The 22,491-nt window shown below is 33.1% G+C and overlaps 4 protein-coding genes across 5 annotated transcripts in view; 2 read left to right on the top strand and 2 right to left on the bottom strand.

Moving 5' to 3' along the window:
• Positions 1–837: 837 nt before the first annotated feature.
• On the top strand, positions 838–5,722 carry LOC116429797 (putative citrate synthase 2, mitochondrial). Its single transcript, XM_076371541.1, has 8 exons — positions 838–909; positions 1,500–1,712; positions 2,310–2,648; positions 2,802–3,007; positions 3,407–3,539; positions 3,874–4,065; positions 4,609–4,710; positions 5,242–5,722. The coding sequence occupies exons 1-8, from the start codon at positions 838–840 to the stop codon at positions 5,449–5,451; spliced, it is 1,467 nt and encodes a 488-aa protein (XP_076227656.1). The 3' UTR covers positions 5,452–5,722.
• Positions 5,723–6,068: 346 nt separating this feature from the next.
• Positions 6,069–9,052, bottom strand: Ugalt (UDP-galactose transporter). The gene is made up of 5 exons (XM_076371276.1): positions 8,637–9,052; positions 8,281–8,357; positions 8,071–8,190; positions 7,767–7,981; positions 6,069–7,675 (listed from the first exon to the last, which is right to left on the bottom strand). Exons 2-5 carry the CDS (start codon positions 8,306–8,308, stop codon positions 7,034–7,036), a joined length of 1,005 nt encoding a protein of 334 aa, XP_076227391.1. The 5' UTR covers positions 8,309–8,357; positions 8,637–9,052; the 3' UTR covers positions 6,069–7,033.
• LOC116429799 (protein Loquacious) lies at positions 8,680–13,535 on the top strand. 2 transcript variants are annotated; one of them, XM_031983141.2, is made up of 3 exons: positions 8,680–8,781; positions 9,725–10,038; positions 10,131–13,535. In XM_031983141.2, the coding sequence occupies exons 1-3, from the start codon at positions 8,736–8,738 to the stop codon at positions 10,800–10,802; spliced, it is 1,032 nt and encodes a 343-aa protein (XP_031839001.1). In that variant the 5' UTR covers positions 8,680–8,735; the 3' UTR covers positions 10,803–13,535. The 2 variants fall into 2 exon arrangements, with proteins under 2 accessions (XP_031839001.1, XP_031839003.1); XM_031983143.2 differs by lacking the exon at positions 8,680–8,781 and adding an exon at positions 9,361–9,465.
• Dhc1 (dynein axonemal heavy chain 1) overlaps positions 13,389–22,491 on the bottom strand; it is a 26,948-nt gene continuing 17,845 nt past the window's right edge. The window contains exons 28-34 of the mRNA XM_031983128.2: positions 21,044–22,404; positions 17,231–20,808; positions 16,162–16,388; positions 15,780–16,091; positions 15,044–15,495; positions 14,680–14,974; positions 13,389–14,082 (exon numbers count right to left, since the gene is read on the bottom strand). Coding sequence (XP_031838988.2) covers positions 13,696–14,082; positions 14,680–14,974; positions 15,044–15,495; positions 15,780–16,091; positions 16,162–16,388; positions 17,231–20,808; positions 21,044–22,404 — 6,612 coding nt within the window. The 3' untranslated portion in view covers positions 13,389–13,695. The remainder of the gene's footprint in view (positions 14,083–14,679; positions 14,975–15,043; positions 15,496–15,779; positions 16,092–16,161; positions 16,389–17,230; positions 20,809–21,043; positions 22,405–22,491) is intronic.

Here is a 22,491-nt window from a genome sequence, read left to right as displayed (position 1 = left end):
TATGAATTTTATTTATTCACCTCCTTTTGTTAAGTATTACAATAATATTAAGCTGAAAACAACACGTTAGTGCAAATACTGCGTCTAGGTATTAATTTATTAATATATTATTTATTTTATTCCGTTAATTAATTACGTTAATGTATTCGCGAATAAATTATAATACTTTAATCCCAAGTATACAGTGACACCACTTACAACTATGAGTTTATTTAGAATTTTATTAAATGAACTCGTAAAAATAAATTCATAAACATCTACTGTTTAGTTACAATATAAAAATTAATATTTTTCAAATATATAGAATTGTATACGTGCAGGTATTACAGTTAATGAATTGTCATAAAGAAAATGATTAATAATTCTCTATATTTACAATTAGTATGGACTAGAGTGTAATATCAATGCGTTAATATGTCTATTAAAATTACTATTAACAACATTTAATCATAAAATACCTCGTGGGAATTTGAAATTACCGAAACATGAGTGTTTTATGAAATGTCATAATTGTAATTGAGGAGGAAGTAAAAAAAGAAAACAAAAAAATATTCACACAGACGTGTCAAAGTATACCGTCATAATTTGATTTTGTTCATTATTCCTTTGAGCAGGGTTATGACAAAATTTTATGCTTTTCTTTATCCAGTTCTCAAATAAGAACAAAAATTTTAAAAGGAATATAACGATCTTAACCTTGTAGCATGGTGTAACAATCCTTTTCCATGAAAATTTTAAGGGACCGTGTCTGAAAATTTGCTGACACATTTTGCAAAAATGCATCAAATTTGGAGAAAATGGATCATCAAACGGACGACGTTACTAAAGTTTAAAAGAATGAGCAGCAATAATAATTTCGGAGGACAGCGACACGTATTGACGGTTGGAATTGATTTACCGATGTACGAGGTTACTCGCAGCCAATTTGATTTTCAGAATATTAACCAAACTCAATAAGATCGATCAATGTAAAGAATTCAAATATATTAATTTAAAAAAACGATTAAAATTTCAGGTTACAATACTCAAGTAAAAATGTTCTATTTATTCAGATATTTTGTATTTGTTACATTTTTATTTAACTACTAATAAAATGTTTTACGAGTAAATAACAGATTTACATCAGATAAAACTTTTATTTATTCAATAGAACATTTACTAAATTAAATAGATCGATACTGTAATATAGGTTGTTACTACAAGTAATTTTAAAATTGCTAAATGATTTATTATTTAATAATAAAATTAAAAAAATTTAATCTAAGTACTCGTTCAGTCTGCATTGCAGTCTGTGTTCTGAAAATGAAATCAATTGTCTTAATTACTAAGTATAGACCAGCAAACATATACATTTGTATTATATTTATCTGCAAATAACACAAAGTATATAACAATTCAAATTTTCAAAATTAATTAATTTCTAGAATTTATTATATACAAATGTTACAACTGAAAAAGTTATAAAATTGCTAAAATATAAAAGAATTAATTCAATTAAGACGAGCAGAACAAAAGGTAGTCCCAGTACGAGTACAAATTTGAAGGAAGCCCTATGGGAAAAAATACCCATTCATTATGATCTACTAAGGAATTTTCGTGAGCAGCATGGATCCTCCGTGGTCAGTCATGTTACCGTGGAAAATATATATCAGGGACTAAATGGTGTGAAAACTATGGTCAGAGAAACATCAGAAACGGATCCAAAACATGGCGTAAGTGACAATATATCAAATTTCTATAAATAAAAAAAGTATAAAATCCACAACGAAAATACTCGAACGTGAGAATACTGATTATTTCAAGTACAAAGTGCAAGATTACAAAGTTCCACTATTAGAGGGCGCAAATTTTATGGTTGTGGAGGATGTTTTTTTAAGGTCAATTTTTCGACATTGTTACTTTTTTTAAATGAACCCTTATATTATTTGTTCCATATTCTTATAGGATTAAAACACAATTCAGTAACTTTAAGAATCATACTATTTCAATCACGCAGTTTCGAGAAATTGATATGTCCCAACGTTATCGTGGTATCAGTAACTCATAGATTTAATCTGTTAATTTTATTATTGTTAATACATATATACAGATCTGTATGTTTATTACATTTAGTTGTATGCACTACAGATCCATGAGTATTTGATTCGCTATCGGAAATCGATCAACCATATGAAATAGATGTATTGCAATGATCAAGAACATTACCTACATAATTCATTTATATGAACTGTGAAATTGCTTCTTAATAGATGTTACGTTCATTGCGTACTTACGCGAATCATAAATAATCATAGACGTTACGTGTCTAGATTAAGTACAGAGGATTGACACTGCCAGAAGTTGTCACCCTCCTACCTCGTCAAGGGAAGTCACCGAGCGCGGAATCTGTATTTTGGTTATTACTTACCGGTGACGTTCCGACGCAAGAACAAACGACTTCGTTAATTACTGATTGGACTATACGACGTCAAAGAAGAAAATACTGGTGGTCAGGGCCTGGAGGGGGGATCGTTGGTTCTATCCTTCAAACTCTTCCAAAAACAGTTACACCCTTGGGGAAATTATCAGTGGCCCTCACTGTCTTCGATTCCAGCAAACACATGAAAGAAGCTTTGAAAAATCGAGCTTCGACTTACACGTATTGGGAAGTGAGTTTTAGACCAATTAAAACAAACTTAAAAACATACTACAAGCGTTCAAAATTTATATTACAAAATGGTATATTGAATAAGATTTGAATATTATAGTTGACTATGTTTCACACGTAACTTCCGCGTATAAAATTCATTTTTACTTGTAAGTACACGTATGAAGATAGCATGGAATTACTTGCTACATTACCCGCAATAGTTGGTTTGATTGCCAAAGATGGGGGATTGAACAATGTCAAAGAAGAAGGTGACTGGGTACAATTTCTAACGGAATGTTTAAGTGACGCATACGGGATCACAGAAAATCAGAAGAAGACAATAGTAGACTTTCTTCGACTGTATGTAACATTAAATGCGTAAGTGGTTTAGATTCTTTATCACCATTACTGTCATCTGAATTGATACAAATATGTAAGAAATTTGCAGGTAGATGTGATACCAACCTTTAAGGTTTTCGCATCCCTTAATTTTTAAATTATAATTTTAACATACTCTGAGACAGATGTTGGATCATTATCTGACATTGTATATTAATGTTTATATAATGTATTAATGTATTTTATCAAAAGTTTTTTGTTAATATCTCAAAAAGTAATAAATACTCAGAGCTACAATTTCTTTATGCACTTTCTTCCACTTTCTCAAAATTTCATATCAATCAGCGAGAGGTGCTTTTCGGGACAATATTCACGAACATTACTTAACTTATCATTTGTCATATTTAATGTGAATTGTGTCAAATTTTATTTTTCTAGAGACGACGATGGAGGTATTCCTGCTATTCATATTACAGAAATACTTGGCGCTACTCAAATAGATGTAAATCAGGCATTGTCTGCTGGTATTTTAGCATACACCGATGAACCAAGGAGTGGTACCATGTCACAAGTAATTTAAACGATTACATGTCAAATGTAATGTGTGTCAAGTCATGATAAAATTATATGGACATGAAATTTAATTACGAGATGCATTCATAGCAAAATCAAAAAGCGTTTCGAAAATTAGCGTTTCATAATTAAATTTCTTATGTGTATACATATTAAGCTTTACATTTTATTTTAAAGTAAAACTCTTGATATATGAATGAATAACCTAAATAAGCTATTTAAATTAAAAATATTTTCAATCACGTTTCTTATAATTGATCTATAGTAAATATTTTAATAGATTGTGCATATTTGCTATTTATTTAACACTCAATTTTATTTTAATGACACAGTACATGGAATTTCAATCGAAAATACAGGGACTTCTTGGCCGTGAATCAAAAGAAGAAAACATAAAGAATTATGTCACATTGATAGCTAAAGATAAGCTAATTGGTTGTAAGGAAACAGAAATTTCTGATCCACGATACTCTGCACTATTACATTACACTATGGAAAATATGCCTGACAATTCTGATGTGAAGGTACATAAATAAATTATATTACATAATTTTACTTCAATATCTTATAGATCGTTGATGATACGAAAAATCGTATATATCTATGCACTTGCTCCAATAGCGTTTCTATTGTTCAAAGGGATGTTGAAAATTTCCTTTTGAAATTCTGTTCCGAATTGGCGTCGTTCCCCATTTCATGGCTTCAATATCGTCCAAATGTCCAACCCGTATGGCATTTTTTATCTTTGGAAATAGAAAACAGGTCTAGCGAGGCTAGGTTATAGGAATTTAGAGGGTAATTTCACGTTGTTTCGCGTTGATTCCCTGTTCTCCAAAAAAATTAGTTAACATTGAAGTCTTTTTAACACGTTGTACAAAAGAAAATCTATTAATATTACACAATGTCCGCCTCCATACTAAACGAAAAGTATTCCATGTCTCGAATGGTTTATAAGATGTGCGAGCGTTGCCAGTTAAAGAAAACAGCCTGTATATTATTCAAATGTTCATACATATACTTAAAAATGACAAATTTTGTTTCTTTTTCCTTTTCGGATACTTTTATAGTTGTCTCGATCTATTACACGAATACTAACTACAATGATGAAAACGACTAAAGGAAGAACATTTTATCCGGAACAGACAACTATTGCAGCACCGGTTTTTCAGGTATGAACATGATATTATGTACATATTTAGTGAAACGATGAGGCACAGTGAAATCTTCAATACAAGAACTTCAATATAATCAATTTATCATTATCATTCCATAAATAATACGGTTTTTTATACTTTCAAAAAATTCGACTAGAGTCCGTATTTTTCAAATCACTGAACATTATAAAGCTCCTTATTCCATCTTTTCGGAGGCAACGATTCTATTACATTAACGTTTAAATAACAGAATCTTAACTTACAATTAATTCTAAATAAGAATATAGGTATTTAAAATTACATCTCAAAATCGGAACAATTTTTACGGTAAATTGAATGAAACCACCGAGAGAACAGTTCACATTTTTTCAAGTTCAATCTATTATGAGTAAGTACTTAGTATACGGTTCAAATCTTCATAGAACGTTATTTGTCACGTGAAGTTCTGAATTATTATGGCAAATACAGTAAATACAACACAATACATACAACGATAGTACTACTTAAATAATCATATCTTTAAATATGTATTTTTCTTTGTTTTAGGCTTACGGATTAAAAGACATGAAATTTAATCAAGTGTTATTGTGCATATCAAGAGCACTAGGTGCAATAGCATCTATTATTTGGGCAAGAGCTGTTAATGCACCAGTTGAGCATCCAGCTTCAAAGAGCACGTATAGCTACTTAGAATCTATTCAGGGGATACATCGAAACAGAAAACGCGGAAAACACATTAAAGATTCTCGAAAATAAGTGTATAACATTTCATTAAATATCCGATTGTTTATATTACTCTAATGATTCTTGTTGCTGTTTACAGTTGCGTGTAAGTGAAAATATATAGAAGTTTATATCTATTGTATTTTTCATATGTTTCTTTAGAATTTCGTGTTTATAGATTCTTTATATATGCTTATCGTAATAAATATATCCTTGTCGTTTTTTAAAACATAAACTAATATTTATACTGCTTTCATTAATTAAAATTTTATTTCTTTCGATATTCGACCTACAAAAAAATAATTTGCACCATCTGATGTTCTCCTTTGAAGGAAACAACTTAAAAAAAAAACATTTCTTGATCAGTTTAATCTGTATGGTTAGAAAAGATCATTTATTGACGCAGTAAAGCGTCGGTTACCCGAACTAATCGGGAGACAATTCTGTCCAGACAAACGATTATTCAGGTAATTAGTCGACAATATTTAATTTATCTTCTAATTGTAACAGCTGTAGGTAGTTGAAATGTAAATTTACATATGTATAGAAATGATCCATTCTCATAATCAGTCATTTGGATAATCGACATTTCGGCATATGTATTCAAATAATTGACGGCCTACTATATATATATTTTGAAACAATTAATATTTATTAAAATTTAATTTAATTAAGTACATTGAGTAAGAGTATATTCTGCACAAAACTTACATTGTATCTTATAGATATACGTACTTGTATTTACAATTAAAAATATTAACACTGTACAAAAATATATTCATTAAGGAAACAAAAATATATTTATTAATTTCCTGTTCATCTACTTATTCAGATATTATTCTCCGTGAATATATCCAAGCACACAATATTTTCAGAAGAATATTTTATATAGGAATACATGTGGTACATCTGTTAATTTGGTATAAAAATGTGCTGAATTACTTTGCAATCATCTTCCTTGCGAAAGGTAACAATTCATAGAAATATGAATTCAATATTATTTACTATAACCCGACAGTGAAACAATCTATTTATAGATTACATTATTGTGATTAATAAAAGAATTAATCAAAACTATTACATAATCGAAATACTATAACAAAATATTATGATTAAATGATATAATATACTTAGTCGTTAATACAATTACCTTTTGTAATCTATCAGCTACTAATTCATTCAATTATATGTATCACAATTCATTTAGATAACAGTATAGGAGAAGGTAGTATAACCGAACAAAGAAAGATAAACTTTTTCAAATGGATTTCTTCTAATACCTTATTCTATCCTTGAAATTATAACTTTACAAAACACTATGAACACTTGGAAACAGCTAACATAACAATTGACAATTGATAGCAAATGATACACAAAGCTGACAGTCTAGTACATGTGAATAGTATTGATTTTCTATACCTTATGAATAAAACAAAAAGGGGGGGCTGGATCACATGCAGATTACAAACTGACAATTCCTTAATTCTACTTTTAAATCTGCATAGTGCTTGTAATAATTTCAAAATGGCAATTATTCAGTTCTAAGCAGACCGCTATAAATATTATTATACTATTTAATAAATACACATTTCTTTTAATTTCACATTATGCTTTATCAAATTGGTGGAGAATATTTATCAATAAATGTTGATTTTGGTTGGTAACTATACATGAAAATTGAAGAAATTACTAAAATAGCACCTAATGAAAACTGAAAAGTCAAATTGAAGTCAAAAAGATATATGGAAGCTATACAAGAAATAATAATAGCTAAAGATGTAGCAAAACCTTTAAGTATATTATCAGCATATTTAACTACCATAGCAACAATAAGACCACCTCCTGCTTGAAGAACAACTAAATAACAAACAAATAAATCATACCCAAAGAAGAATCCTTGTTTTCGTATCATTTCACTATCATTTATAAAGCATGTAATTAATCCAAAGGGTAATGACAGTAAGCTTAATTGTACATTTCTCATCCACACTGATATATCTGAGTCTTTAAGTATTTTTTCAAAGTATATACCAGCTAAACCTGATAAAAAGCATGCACTTAATGCGGCGGAAAAACCTAATATATGATTTTGTTCTATTCCAGATGGTAAAGTAGTTTTTGAACTTTGAGCTAATTGCACTAATACTACTCCTATAACTAACAGTATTAGAGCTCCCCATTGAGTATTTCTTAAGGATCTTCGCAGTATCACTACTGCGAAAAATGCTGTTGTTAAAATTTTTAGTTGGTATGTCACCTGAAAAGTAATATATGTAGAAATATTAAATAATATAAAAGATCCAAATAATATCCTGAAGATAAATATTATAAGAGATAATGATTTAAACCTGATAAGTTGCTGCATCTAGATTAGATGCCGATACATATAAAAGATTATTTTGTATAATATACAAAAGTGATGGCACACACACTTTTATAGTGTCAATAGGTTGTTTTATAATTGTCAGTTTTAAAGATTCACAAAACTTTGAATACTTTTTTTCTTCCAAGAAAACTAATATTAGACATGTTATAAGCTTAACAATTTCTGCCATAAAAACAGCTAAAACAATAAAAAACATACATCAGATTTAGAAAATAATTTTGTTTATAGTTTGTATGTATTAACATACAAAAGTATGAGATAACTACCTGTTGAAGAAAGGAACATATCATCTGATCTCGTACGTGCATATCGCATACTAAGTCCAACAATAGCATTTTGCAATGTCAGTGTAATTAAACTAAAATATTTTAGTGTATGACCATTTCCTATAAACCAAATTTCAAATATAAAATAAATATTATTTTTATATGTTGTGACTTGTTTAATAAAAATACAGAATATAATTATACACTCACTTTGCTGTGTTTTTGAATTAGATACCATGTTTCTTACTGACAATTCTTTTAAAAAGAAAATTAATAAATCATTTTATCTGTAAAATAATACATTTGTTACTGAAATTACTTTCGCAAATTTCTTTACGCGACCTATAAATGTTCCAACATTAACAAAAACTATACAAATTTTTATTTTAAATTGATTTAAATCGTTTTTAAAAAAATTAATTTTATAAGAAAATAAATCTGTTTAATTTCACTTTTCAAAGTGCAAATTAACATAAATATTTACAATATATTAATTACACATCTAATGCATATAATACAAAATAGTTATTATCTTTCAATAATACTTGAAAAGCTAATCATCTTACCTTTTTTGCATTTTTATTATTAAAATGTCATACAGTCTGATAAGCGTACACGTTGGCACTTCCCTGGAGTTACTTTCTATAACCTATACATGGAAACAGATGCCACAAACAAACTCAACACGTGAGCAATATGCAAGCCAGTCAGGTACTACGTATATATGTAACTATCGACCCCACTTTTGCATCTGACAGTTTCATTGAACATTCCTACTACTTATGCCATGGTATTCAATAGCAAGAATGTTAAATTTTTTAAAAATTTCTTTGTATAATTATAAAAAAAATTCTTTGTTTACGTTTCCATAGTTGATTGGAGTCTTATTAGGATCAATAGAGATTGCAACTATGTATATTATTGATATTAGATTTAATAAATGATCAATGTAAGCTTAAAAATAAAACTAATAAAAATTTGTTTTATTTTTCGTAGTATATATTACAGATTTCAATGAAATCGAAATGGATGATCAAAATGGAGATTAAAATGAAATAAAAAATAGTTTGGTTATAACATGGAATATATTTTCAACTGCAATAATTGAGTTTTTTCCTAAAATACTATCTAGAAGTAATTAAATTGTTAATTGATGTGATGCATAGATAAATACGTACATGTATGTAGTTACATAAACTTAAGTAAAAAATACCGATTAAATCATTTTGGAACTTTATTTAAAAACAAAACTATGCCTACATAAAAGTTTATCAATGCCGCATATTGTAAAAATACTGTTAAAAATTCTTTTTATGAGCAGACATTTTGAATTTACCGCGTAAAATTTACATTTATATTTCTGCGCTTTGCGACGAATCAACGAGAGTATCACAGGTATAAAGTAAAACGAACTTGTTTGAACTATGTAATGTGTTCATGTGTATATTCAGTTACGTTTTATACGTTTTACCAGTTTAAAGATAATCTAACAACATTGTACTATTTGTTAGTCTGCCTGTTGAGAACTAAGTGAATGTAAATTCAGTATTGATCAGTAATAAAATATTGTAACCTGAGCATAATACAATAGAAGCTAAGTTGTAAATTGCAAAATTCTACAGTATGATCAAAACACCTGTGTCTGTTTTGCAAGAAATGATGGTGAAGAATCAGTCAGTGCCTAATTATGAACTTATACATGATGGAGGTGGTACGCATATGAATACCTTTACCTATCAAGTTACATGCGATGGACTCATAGCAGTTGGCACTGGACGTTCTAAAAAAGATGCAAAACATGAAGCTGCAAAAGCAATGATAGAAGCTATAACAGCACAAAGAGGTTATCCTCAACTTCCAGCGTCACCTTCACAATCACCCCTGAGAACACCTTTGCCTCCAGTAATTCCAGAAACTGAAAGGCTGCCACCCAATGTGCCATTCGTAAATGCTGTGGGTGCTTTAAAAGTAAGGCATATTCTTTATTCCTTATTCATGGAATTATAGTAAAAATATTAATATATTAATACATATATTTATGTATTACTGTATACATACAGGAAGTGTGTGATGAAAACAACTTACAAGAGCCTGAATATGTACAAATTAGTGATGTTGGACCACCTCATGCAAAGATTTTTACTTTTGAGTGTTTAGTAGCAAATTTTAAAGAAACTGGTATAGCAAGAACAAAGAAACAAGCTAAACAAGAGGCTGCTAAGAAAATGTTACATAAAATAATAGACTTAATAGATGATGTTAAAGATACAGACTTTTATCAAATGGATTCAAAGGACAATGAGGATGAAGATGATTCTTCTGCTATGGCAAAATCTCTTTATCCAACATTATCAAGGTTACCTTCAACAAAAAAAGTTAATCTAGGTTTAAAGTTATCTGAATATCATATTCAGCTGAAAAAGACTTTTAATGTAAATGTATGTAATGATCTCATTGAAAAATTAAAGTCTCTTATTCCACATGATCATAGTAATGTTTCAAAAGAATTTGTAGAACAGTTGGAATTAAGTTTAAAAAACGTTTTATCAACTGTGGAGATAGAAGTTACACTTATGGATTTAGATTGTACAAAGACCAATTCGTATTGTAAACTTATAAAATTTAATACTTCTCCTGAGACGGTACAAATTGCAACAGGACAGACAGAAGAACAAGCTACATTTAGTGTGTTACTAAACTCAATTAACTTCTTGATATGTTTGCTACAATAAAACTGGAATTATCAAGTATACAATATACTGAAAATGAGTTGGTATTAGAAAATGCTTTATAATGAGAGTACAGTGTATAGTTTCGTAAAGTATTTTTAGTAAAATGTATACATATTACAATAAGCATTATGTAAAAAAATTCATTTATTATGCAAAAATTTTTCTAGTAACACTGAAATTTATTTTTTGTTACACATTTTTCATAAAATACTATATTTTCAGTTAAATTCAATTTAAAAACTCCTAAGTTTGAGAAAGCTTTACACTAGGGTATTACTAATTATAATTGTTGCTTACTGTTTTTACTTGGCAAAAGTAAACGATATTTGTAATGTGGTCTCTTTTACATTTATCATCTATGTAATACTTATTAGCAAATAATTATAAGGATTAATAATGTATAGTCATATAATTTAATTAATTTCAAATATATGTAAAAAATATTCTATTTGAAATATTTTTTACATGGGAGAAAGTAAATCTGTAATTGTAAGGAAGGGCTTATATTTTCTTAAATCTTAATATAAATTATTTTTCTTTTACAGAATTTGGAATAAGTCATGATCCAAATTGGAAATATGTTAAATAATAATATTATTAATATCTTACGCTTATTCCCTAATTTTGGAAAATTGTTATTTTTTCTTTAAACGTGTTTACTGTAAGTTACACTTGATTTCATTTATGTTGATTTTATTTTCTAATAATGTTACTTTAATACGAAATAATTATATAGAATTTTCTAATTTTTTTTATTATTTTATAAAATGTTATCCACATAATGAGTAATATAAAAATTTATGTTCATTGTTTCTTGAATTTAGTTATCGATAGTCTGAATATAAAAAAAATGAAAACTTTTTCTTGAAAATGTACAGTCAGTCACAAAAATCTATATGTAACACATACTGTGGGGTGTGACGCGTATGGTCGGATACCGCAGGTATATTCGGACCGTTACCGACCGGGATCGGACCGGGATTAGTATTTGTTGGGTTTAATAAATAATGATACTTCTTTATTTATTAAATAGAATACAAATCTTATTACAACAGGACTATTGATACGAAGGACAAAATGAAAAAAAAACAAACCAACCAACTAATAACAAAATCGTTACCCAGAACAACAAAACATACGTCGATATGTATGTATATATTATATATATGTGCTATACTTTTCTATCAGTATTTAAGACGAATGTAAGGCCTTTTTTAGAGGAGTGTAGTTTCGTAGTTGAGAGAAGAGGAGCAGGGCAGAGTGGACTAGCGAGGGGGAGGGTAGTTTGAGAATGTAGAGTAGTAGATCAGAGTAGACCAGCGTGGAACAGCATAGTATTGCGTAGAATAGAGTAAGATACATAGTTTATTTTAATTCTAGTCACTTATAGTCCACTTCAATAAAGATACAAATATATTTGTGCTAGTTCTCGCCAAAATCTCCGGCATCCCACAATCTTTTTGGCGGCTCGTCCGGGATTGAGCGAGCTGTGAGATCAAGGCGTGTATTTGTAATAATGGATTATGTGGATTGTAAGGACTAGACAAGCGTGGTATATAAAAAAAAGAGTCAGTGAAGTATAAACCAAGAAGTGTTAACGGTGAAGATTTTGTTATTAGGTGTCATAAATACTTTTTTTATGAAGTTCCGCAATACAGTTAACGAAAATTGTGCGAAAGATAAGTATATGTGAAATTTTTTGAATTAAAAGTTTTGAGTTTTTCTCCTCCGGATATATTATTATTATATAATTGTAATAATAATAATTAATTTATTACATTATTATAATAATATTACACAAGGGATAGAATTATTAGGGACACATTAGGTCATTACAAACTTGTTTTTATCGTTATTTATATTTCTACTCTCAAGATGAAAATAGCCTTCAATAGTCAGGATGGGAAATATATTTTATGTAATACAGAGAGAAGTTAAGAGATTGTATAACTTCTTTTCACGAAAGTACAGTAGTAAAAATTAATGAAAGTAGAAAAAATATAAATAAAAATTCTTCCTTTTTTTGTACTACTTGAAGTGAGTAAACAAAATGATTAAATTATAAATCAAAAGCTTGTTCATATATTCAGTTAGTAAATTTTATCGCACCTTTGCGATTTATAAGTATGTATACAGGGTAATGATAAGAAGTGTAACCCTATAACGGAATCAACAGAGTATAAAGGGTTATCAAATTTGAGTAAAAAATACTAATTAGTTTTAAAAGTCTTAAATAAATTAAACTTTTGTCAACATACGTGCGTAGTTTCTTTTGATAAATCGGATATATAAAATTGGATAAGTTACGTATAGATTCTTATGAGTCTAATGCTTCTGTGTAACAATGTGTGATTGGTTCGGCTGTTTTGCAGATCAAGAAAACACTGTAAGCAGAATTTATCATCCTCTAATTGTTCAGTAAATCGTTTACTGCATAAATCCAGTTTGAAATTCATGTAAGGCTATAGTGGATGATTTTGCGATTTTAAAGTTATAGGAATGATATTATCTATAATTTCGTGTTGTTTCTCTCAATGAATTTTCAGAAACCAAACCGCATTTGTAATTTTTCTCTATTGTAGGGGATGGTTGTTTGTTTATATTAATAGGCGTTTAATTTGTTATATTATTTATAGAACACAGAACAAGTTGTCTAATTCTGTCAGCTTGAGTTACTTGTAAAATGATTGTTATTTGAAAGAATGTTTTAAATAAATATTCTATAGCATCGAAGGGGCGTAAATGTAATTAATTTTTTGTTATATTGCTTTCTTATTGGAATATGAATTAACAAAAACAATTATACAGTTAACAAACAAGTAATCAGAAGATCAGTTACTGGTTATAACAGGCATTAAAGAAATAGATGAAAACTTTTCTAAAATATATCACTTTATTTTATGTCGCACAAGAGCGCTACGCCTCGGAGTGTCCAGTGTCGAGGATTGTGGTCGGTCTCGAAGTCGATCGATCCTATATACTTTGTATCCGTCCTTTGTGGTTTTCTATATATAGGACACTCGTAAAGCTTTGGATCCTTGCCTGCAGTTGTGTTTATCGCGTAAATGTAAATCACAGGCATCTGTTCGTATAGGACCTTTGGCTTACTTTCTACCAACTTTGCCGTTTTACGATCAAGTGAAGCACCTTCCAGGAATAGACCGTGAACGTAAACTCCTTCCTGGGGCTGATTTTTAATGTCTTCCTTATTGAACCTCGTAATTAAATTTTGCAGGACGACGGAATCCAGAGCCCACCCCTTGTGCGCTCGCGTCACCTCCTTCAACGTATACAGAATTTTTTAAAAAGGTGATAATATATTTATCATGCATACATTTTTTCACCTTATAGAATAATATTTATGTACTTAATCCATTTGCTGCCGGGGAAATTAAGAACGTCTTGCACTAGATGGCAAAAATTTATTTCAAAAACAACAAAATTATTTCCTTATTTATTATAAGTAATTAATTATTATTTATTTTTCCCTAACATTGTCGTTCATGGAAAGTAGTAGTTAATTCAAACTTATAGCGCAAATTAAGGAGATATCTCGTAGCTGGCAGTAAAAGAAGTAAGTTCTAAATGTTCTTAAATGACAATGTGCCAAACTTTGAAATTATGAAAAAATAAGAGAGGAATACTTCATATATTTTAAGTTTAAAGTGTATTAGTATATGTTCCTATAATGATTAGAAAGTGTAATTATTTGCTGCCCAAAGATAAATACGTAAGATATCCTATCTTTTAGTACCGGAATTTTCTAATCATTGAGAAGTTCCATATTTCCAAACTGACAATAAACGTCGAGATTGTTGAGCTTGTTTCTTTATGAAATCTACCACTTGTGCGTGTAAAATAATATGTTGTAACTAACTTGTCGCATAGCAGTTAAGAATCCCTGGGGGTTGAAGAAACCGGTCATCCAGAAAACTTTTGGTCTACCGTGGCTGCACCATTGCCTAAACTGATGGTCTCGTTCTAATAATTCTGTGTACCAAAATCCGAGCGTAGCCGATTCCCACGATATTTTCAGCCATCTTTCTGGTATACGGGCGTCATACATTGCATCAAGTGATTTTCGTAGACTTTGACTCATTACGATAGTACCCTCGATAGCAAGTTTCAGGTTTGTTAGAGTACTACGTACTTCCTTTATTACTCTCGTAATTCTGAACGGATGTAAAAGTTAACGAAACTTGTCACTCTATAAGAAAAAACTGAAGATTTGGTAATCGTACCTGTCGACTTCTTGTCTTAAAAATATATTCATTGGTAGTAACGCTCCCATCCGTTGAAGAGCTTCCTTCACTTCAAAAGAATTATACTGATTCGGTAATTTGTGTAACATGTCGCTAGCCAGTTTGTACACAACATTCTCTCTAGTTTCACCCCCTTGTGCTCCTCCTTCTTTGGGTTGCACGCTTAAAATTGTATCGAGTATTCCTTTCGCTGTATTAATTTGATAGGTGATATCAGCGTTTGGATGTAATCCGAACACTTCCGGGGTATCCGTGGCAGGCAAACCGTCAATGTAATCTAGGTATCCTTGAAGATTCCGACTTTGCGGTACCTTATATCCGCGATAAAATTCGAAACCGGGACGCAGCAGTACATCGCAGAACCAAACGTGAGTAAATGTAGTCAGTAATCGTTTATCGAAGTCGTCCGTGACTCTACCTCCATATTGGACCTGCATTCAGTGGGACGTGATATGAAAGTACTACTTTCTGTACAACTAAAACTCAAAAATTCTTCTCTTAAAACTAAAATTTGTATTCAATTGACTTCAACTTGAATTCAATAAATTTCTAAGAATAAAGATTGTATATATTCTTTTATAATATATAGAATAACATTATTTTAAATATACTTCTTCATTATTAAATCGATCTCCATTTAACTAATGACACTAATTTGAGGTGAAATCCGATAATCCGAAAATAATAATATCATTTTGTAATGAAAGATTTTTACCTCTCCAAGCATGTAACAAACGGTTGGCCATGACACCCCCCTTTTTGGGTCCATGTCGTCTAAATGATTCTGTATAAACTGAATTGATGCCGCGAAATCAGCCTGATTAAATTCATACGGTATATTCCAACCAAGCGGCCCAAATTTTCTGCGTTCTTGGACAACCGTGTGCAAAAATGCCACAGCGTACAATAAAGGCGGCCATTGCGATTGCGTACTATAATCCAATGTGTCTTGCGTGACACTTTGGTATGTTCTCTTTAAACTGGCTCTAATACCCTGAGGGGGTTCGTTTGTGTATTTGATCGCCATCTAAGATAAATGTGATTGTTACACGCGAATATAAATCACTTTCTCTATTCCAATAAATGTCAATAGAAACCTGCAATAAACCAATAGGAAATTGTGTATGCACTTCAGTAGTCATCCAGAGTCTGAACACTTCGTTGACCGTTTCCGTTTCAACGAGTGCATCCATAACTTCCGTACAGAATGGAAGAGATAAGTGAATATTCTGCAATAGTACCCAGCCACCAGTATTCATGGCGTCCGATATCAATCTGCGAGCGTGAAATTCTTGACCCTGGCCCATGGATACTGATCTGAGTTCTAAAATATAAATCAAATAATAAAAAAGATCTTTCAAAAGTGTCATACGATAAATATATAAGATAGATAATAGATGAAATAATAAAATAAAGATACGATAAGAGATAGAATAAAAAATAAGGTTCTAAGGATCTTGATTTTTCGTTTGTTACGATTAAATGATAAATTAAAGCATTCAAGTTTTTCTTCGCTAATTATAGTGTGCAATTTTGAATTCACTTGATTAATTCTGCTTCTACTGTTCGCCTCTTTTGTCCTGAGCCTCGCTCTGACGGTTAATAGGGCAAGGGGCAAGGGGATATGTCCACTCGCAAAGCTCGGTCTGGTAGTTACGGTGGTTCAGTTTCGACACGTTCTTTTTATTCTTCGAGTTGCACAACAAAGAACTCAACCAAAATGGAATACAATGAAGTGTAATGTACTTACGAACATGTTTACCGAATCCCAAGGATACGGAATCTCGGCTATTGTTTCTTGAAAGGATTAAGGTGGAGCGTGCGGCTAATTCCCCTTGCCCTCTTGCCCCCCTGCCCGTTAACCCCAGCGTCGCATATTTGTGTCGGCCGTAATCCTATATTTTATATAATGAAAATGAAATTAATCCTATAGGTATTGTTACAAGAAATTATAAACTACGACATTATATTTAGGAAGCCAATGACTCGTTTCAGTTTGATATTTCTAATATTTTGTTTAGAAGATTTATTGGATTGAAGAAAATATTATGATTGAGGAGACTGTCACCGAAATAAGCATTGATAGTAAACGTGTTAATCGTCAGGGCAAAGCTAAGGACAGAGAGGCGAATAATACCATATTTTTTACCTATCCACTTTACTTACGAATTGATTTTTGTTTTGCCAACGCCGTTATCTGTGGACTAGGGTCAGATCCAATCGATAATATGCATATAAGCGGAGTCCTGACTTCTGATTCTAACCAAGTTGCCTCTAAATCTAAAATCTTGGCTTCCCCGTACTCTTTCCCCAATGATTCAATCACATATTTCCTTGACTGCGACAAGGTCCTGTCCGGACTCCATGATCTGATCAAAAGCAATTTTCTAAATACGTCCAATTTCTTCTGATACCCGCAAGGGAGTTCTTCTTCTTCGGGTTTTTCTTTTTCGTACCATATCCTCCATTCTTTCTCGCTAAATTCGATTTTTGTCAAAACGTCTGAGAAAACCGCCAACTTGCTGATTTCTACTAAATTCAACCAAGTTATGTCGAGAATCCATCTGAATGGTTTTGGGGTGACAGCATTTAGATCCAAAGAAGCGCCTCCTTTTATGAATGCATTGAACTCTGCGTGGGATATCGTACCCCTGTGACAATCTATCTTCATTGCCAGCATTAACGTAAACAGTGACTTGTGTCTCTCGTATAAACTCCTCAAAGTGAAAGCCCACACTTCATAGGTCAAGTGGCGGAGGATTATACCTATTCGTTCATTGGTAATTGGACTCTTCGTTGATTTCGTGATTGAATTGTCAAATATAGTCAGAAACTGTCTTAATGAATTTTGGTACATGACATTTACGTTACTCATCTCTACGATTAGAAAATAAAGAATGGAACCTCTAGATGCGACTGCACGAAATTCTTCTCGGGCCAAAGTGATCTTCTTCTTCGTTAGCGCAGACACTTTCAGCTTCTCATTCACCGACTCCGCTGTCGTTTTGGTTTCTCTGAGCACGTTAATAAGCGCTTCGTCGTCTACTAAGGTACCCTCGGATGACGTCAGCCGATGCAAAAGTGTACTTTCGAGTTCTTTCATTGAACGTTGGTTCGTCATGACAGATTCAAAGAGAGCCACCCGTTCAGCTTCCAAATCTGCTTTTTCCATCAGAATTACTCTACCCAGCAACTGATCTTCTAAACCCAGCATGGTGACTGTAAAATCGATTATCGACGTCTTCGCTGATATTTCCGGACTGTACGCCGGATTCGGTAATTTTGTGGTGATGTACAACATAAAACCGGGCATCACGTCGCATTCCTTGTCACCGACGATTACTTTCTCGATGGAGCCAGATTTAATGAAATTTTTTTCGAGCACGTTATCGAGAACTGGATCCAGCTCTTCCGCTATGTCTTCTATCAACAATGGTCTGCCTAGAGACAAACTATCTTCAAGGTGTGTCCTGAAGTATTTGTGATTGAGAGACGTAATCTGTAATTCGTTTAAGCATTCCTTATTCTTAATCCACATTTTTCCCTGATTTTGCGGATCAACCAGTAAAGGATACGACGAAGATTTGGTTACAATTAGCGCGTTCTGCACAGATAATTCATCATTTGGTAGACCTTGAAGGGTCCACTCTGACATCGTCGCGCTATCGACTAACATGTTCGTGATGTTCAGATTTTTCGTGAAGGGAACAGCCTTGGTTGCTAAAATGTTCATCCAAGAAGACACTAAACTGGCTCTGTACTGCTGATTATAAGGACCGCAATACGACAAGAAGCCAGTTGCCAACAGAACATCGCCCACTAATCGTCCCAGTTGAACTTTAAATTCGCTGCTCTGTTCAGTCCAGCGTATCTTTTCACCTCCGAGACCGTTGATCAGAGCAGTAGCAGCTGTCATTTTTCTAAGACAAACGTTCGCAGCGTCTGTCAGTCTTTGTTTCTCGACAACTGCCGAATCATACTGCTCTTTAACGGCTTGCAGAGCCATTTCTCTTTCCGATAATTCTCTCTCTGCGTTAGCTAGGTCCTCCATTGCTACCTTCAGCCTAGCTTCCTGCAAAGCTAGATTGGCTTTCAATGGGAGAACCTCTTTATTAACGGAGTGGAAGAAAGCCATGGCTTTCGTCCAGGATAACAAGCCCGCTACGTCACCGCAAACTCGTCTAGCAGTCTCCATGTTGTAATCTTCCATCTTGAAATAAGGTTGCAGTAACTCTACCATCTCGTTGTTGATTATATCCTTTGGATAGTTTTGTAATTGGAGAAGGAAAGTCGTACTAGCCATTAGCTTCAAGGATTCCGCCCAAGATGGCTTCGGACAGAGGGCAGTACTATCTGGAACGACTGGACCAATCTTACGTTGAAACAGAATTAACACGCAATCCATGATTCTCATGATTAGATGTGGCGGTCGGCCCAGCTTTCTGACCGTAGCTATATGAGCTGGTTTAATGGTATTTAAAGCTGCTTCTGCTTCTTCTAACGCTGGCTTAGCAGCCTCTAGTTTCTGTTCAGCGAGTGCTTTCTCCTCAGCTATGCAAGCTACTAGTTGCTCGGCTTTCTCTTTCACTTTTTGCACTTGGTTTTTGAAAGCTTCCGCTTGCATCGCTCTCTCTGTTACCTCTAAAAGAACAGTTTCCGCCTTCTCGGAAGCCTGAACAAGTTCCTGTTCCATTACAGCGAGGTCCGTTTTCAAAATTTCTACCGATATCGACGCTTCTTCCAGTTTTGCCAAGCCAGTGTCCATTCTTTTAGCGCCCTCTCCGAGTTCGTATTGCTTGTTGTAATAGATATTCTTGTAACCACCAATGAAATTTAAATATGATTTCGGCGTGACGTGAGTGGCTCTGCGGAATCTCTGAAAATATTCTGCAGATGTCACAGAAACGATGTCTTGTATGGAACCAAGCGCGTTGACCAGTGCAGCTTTAACTTCGTTGGTGCAAGCAATGTCAAAATCATGCAGGAAGTGCTTAGCGACTAAAATCAGAGCGTCTTTGGGCCACGGCTGAAACCAGTCGATTGTACATCCTGATATTAGAGCTGGGAAACGTTGAGCACGGTTTCTGAATTTTTCTCCCACGGGAGAGAAACAAAATACCACGTGTAGATTGTGACACGTCCTTTGAAGGAAGAACTCCATTACAAGCTCATTGTTGATCGAACGTTTTGGGTTCTCGCGTTTCAAAATAGGTGTTAGTTCCGAAATGATTTCTTGTTGTTCGTCCCGCGTGAATAAGTTGCTGATGACACCAGAACTGAGAATATTATTTAAATACTCCAAGAAACCTTCTTCTTTGATATCCAGATCGGTGAATATGAACGTGGTGCCTTTACCCTGGGCACCGCATGTCCGATAAAGGTACTTGAGATCTTCCAAGAAATTTGCTACGTTGTATGATCTTGTTAAAGTTATTTGGTACGTTTTGTAACCCGCGATAAATGAGGACAACTTCGTGAGACTCTGTTTACCCGATCCACCGACACCAACGAGCATCACGTTTCCTTTCGGATGCCTAATGACTCGGGATATTTTGACTAAATGTAACATAGCATCGGGAAAGAAGACTAAATCCATGCCGGAGCCCCTTTGCATTTCGTTAAATTGCGACAGGAACATCTCCAATCTGTCTCTCAGAATTTGATCATCGTAAACTGGTTCGTACACCTTTGGTAATTCCACGTCAGCGTCCTCACCTTCTTCGCCAGTAGGTTCTGGAGCGTCCCTGGAAGATAATGATATCAGCGTAATGACGTACATAATCGTTTGACAACTAATTGGACTCAGCAATTTTCTTTTCGACTTTCGTACTAAAAATGCTAGTTTAATTCGTTTCTTTACGCATTCGTTTTGATCTAACGCAGTTTGCGGATGTAATTTTTGTATATTTGGTTGAAGTAGGTTGCAGAGAACGATTGCTATACGAAGGAATCGAAAAAGTTATTACATCTAATCCTTACCTCATGAAGTCCACAAACGCAGGATTCTGATTCAACATATTCACGTATTTTTCTCCTAGCATTTCATTCGTGACTCGGATTAGTTCTTCCTTGAACCATTTCTTATCAGCTTGTATCGTGAATCTATCACTGAAAACTCGACTGCACTCGTGTTTCCACAGTAGCATCAGTACGTTCTCCTTATCAATGACAGTTGACAATGTGCCAACCATACCTTGCCAGATTCTTGACAAATCTCGAAGGCTGAACACATAATGAAACTTCGCCGGTGTTGGTAGCAAATTTGTTCTGGTTCGATTCCAAAGTATCCTAGTTAACGGGACCATTTTCTTCACGAGATTTCTAACTTCTGACGAGAATCCTCTTTTCATGTTGTAGTGTCCTTCCCCGAGTACACTGAAAATTCGATCAATGGATGCTTCGTCGGGCAAGGTGCAATTGAAAATACTGAATTGTCTCTTCAGTCTCGATGGAATGTCATTTCTTCCTCCGCCAGGTTGGCACATTGCAGCTAAGAACGTCACGTCCAGTATACTTGTGAAATCCCCGGGTTTCTCAAGGGAATAGAATCCTTTCATATCCATTGTCTGGCGAACAATTTCATTGGTGATTTGGTCACCCCACTCATTTATCTGTGGCAAGTTTACGTCGTCGATAAAGATCAACATTTTCTTGCCACCCGGTGGTCCAAACGTGTTTCCTAGACGTTTCTCCACGTAACTTTCAATTGTCTTTTGAAACTGGTATGGGCTTGTTGCCGAGCTAAAGTTGAACGAACGGCTCAACGTAGTTTCCGCATTTGCCTTCTTCATGTAAGACTTCATCATTACTGTCTTAGCTGAACCCTGTTCGCCTATGAGTAAAACAGCTTTATCCTGCCGTCCAATTAAATCGATCAGGTATTGTATTCTTACGTTGTCAGGTATTGGCACCAAAACGTTACTGTAATCAGGCGCAGAATATTCTGGATAAACGTAATTGGTTACCATACTGGTCCACGTATCCCATTTACCCTTTTCGGTTACAAAAAAATCGAAAACTTTTGCGTTAGGGTATTTTTCAGATACCGGTAAGTCTAAACTTTCAAAGTTTCCACGAAGGTAAGAATCGTATTTCTCTCTGTCAGGTGTTTCTAGAAGAGCTCCTATACTCCATACCAAAGTGAAAACGTAAAGACGTTTCAAGTGATCCGCTGTCATTGGTTGCCGTTTTTCTTCTTCTCTTTCTTCGTCCTCCTCTTCTTTGTCTTCTACGCTCTCAGCAGGAACTAAACCCTCCAGGAGATATAACATTTGTTGCACGATATTGCACTGAAGAACGTCTATGGTTAACGTCATCGCTTGAGTACTCCACGAATAAATCTGTGAAGTTATTTGAATAGGTTACGTTAGATTTGTTCAAACGAAATATTGTTCCCTTGCAGGAGTTTACGATAGAGTAGTCACATA

This window comes from Nomia melanderi, chromosome 10, assembly GCF_051020985.1.
Source record: "Nomia melanderi isolate GNS246 chromosome 10, iyNomMela1, whole genome shotgun sequence".
Lineage (NCBI taxonomy): Eukaryota > Metazoa > Arthropoda > Insecta > Hymenoptera > Halictidae > Nomia > Nomia melanderi.
Note: the sequence above shows the minus strand (reverse complement) of the source record. Positions and strands in the feature narration are given on the sequence as shown.

What these genes read in the sequence shown, in the direction of transcription:
- LOC116429797 (XM_076371541.1), top strand. Translation starts at nt 838, where the DNA reads ATGAGCAGCAATAATAATTTCGGAGGACAGCGACACGTATTGACGGTT. An exon ending in CGACTTACACGTATTGGGAA is followed by an intron (nt 2,649 to 2,801) that starts GTGAGTTTTAGA and finishes TTTACTTGTAAG; the next exon opens with TACACGTATGAAGATAGCAT. An exon ending in CTGACAATTCTGATGTGAAG is followed by an intron (nt 4,066 to 4,608) that starts GTACATAAATAA and finishes ATACTTTTATAG; the next exon opens with TTGTCTCGATCTATTACACG.
- Ugalt (XM_076371276.1), bottom strand. Translation starts at nt 8,308, where the DNA reads ATGGTATCTAATTCAAAAACACAGCAAA. An exon ending in TAATTCAAAAACACAGCAAA is followed by an intron (nt 8,191 to 8,280) that starts GTGAGTGTATAA and finishes TTTGGTTTATAG; the next exon opens with GAAATGGTCATACACTAAAA. An exon ending in TAGATGCAGCAACTTATCAG is followed by an intron (nt 7,676 to 7,766) that starts GTTTAAATCATT and finishes ATTACTTTTCAG; the next exon opens with GTGACATACCAACTAAAAAT.
- LOC116429799 (XM_031983141.2), top strand. Translation starts at nt 8,736, where the DNA reads ATGCCACAAACAAACTCAACACGTGAGCAATATGCAAGCCAGTCAG. An exon ending in GCAATATGCAAGCCAGTCAG is followed by an intron (nt 8,782 to 9,724) that starts GTACTACGTATA and finishes CTGTTTTGCAAG; the next exon opens with AAATGATGGTGAAGAATCAG. An exon ending in ATGCTGTGGGTGCTTTAAAA is followed by an intron (nt 10,039 to 10,130) that starts GTAAGGCATATT and finishes GTATACATACAG; the next exon opens with GAAGTGTGTGATGAAAACAA.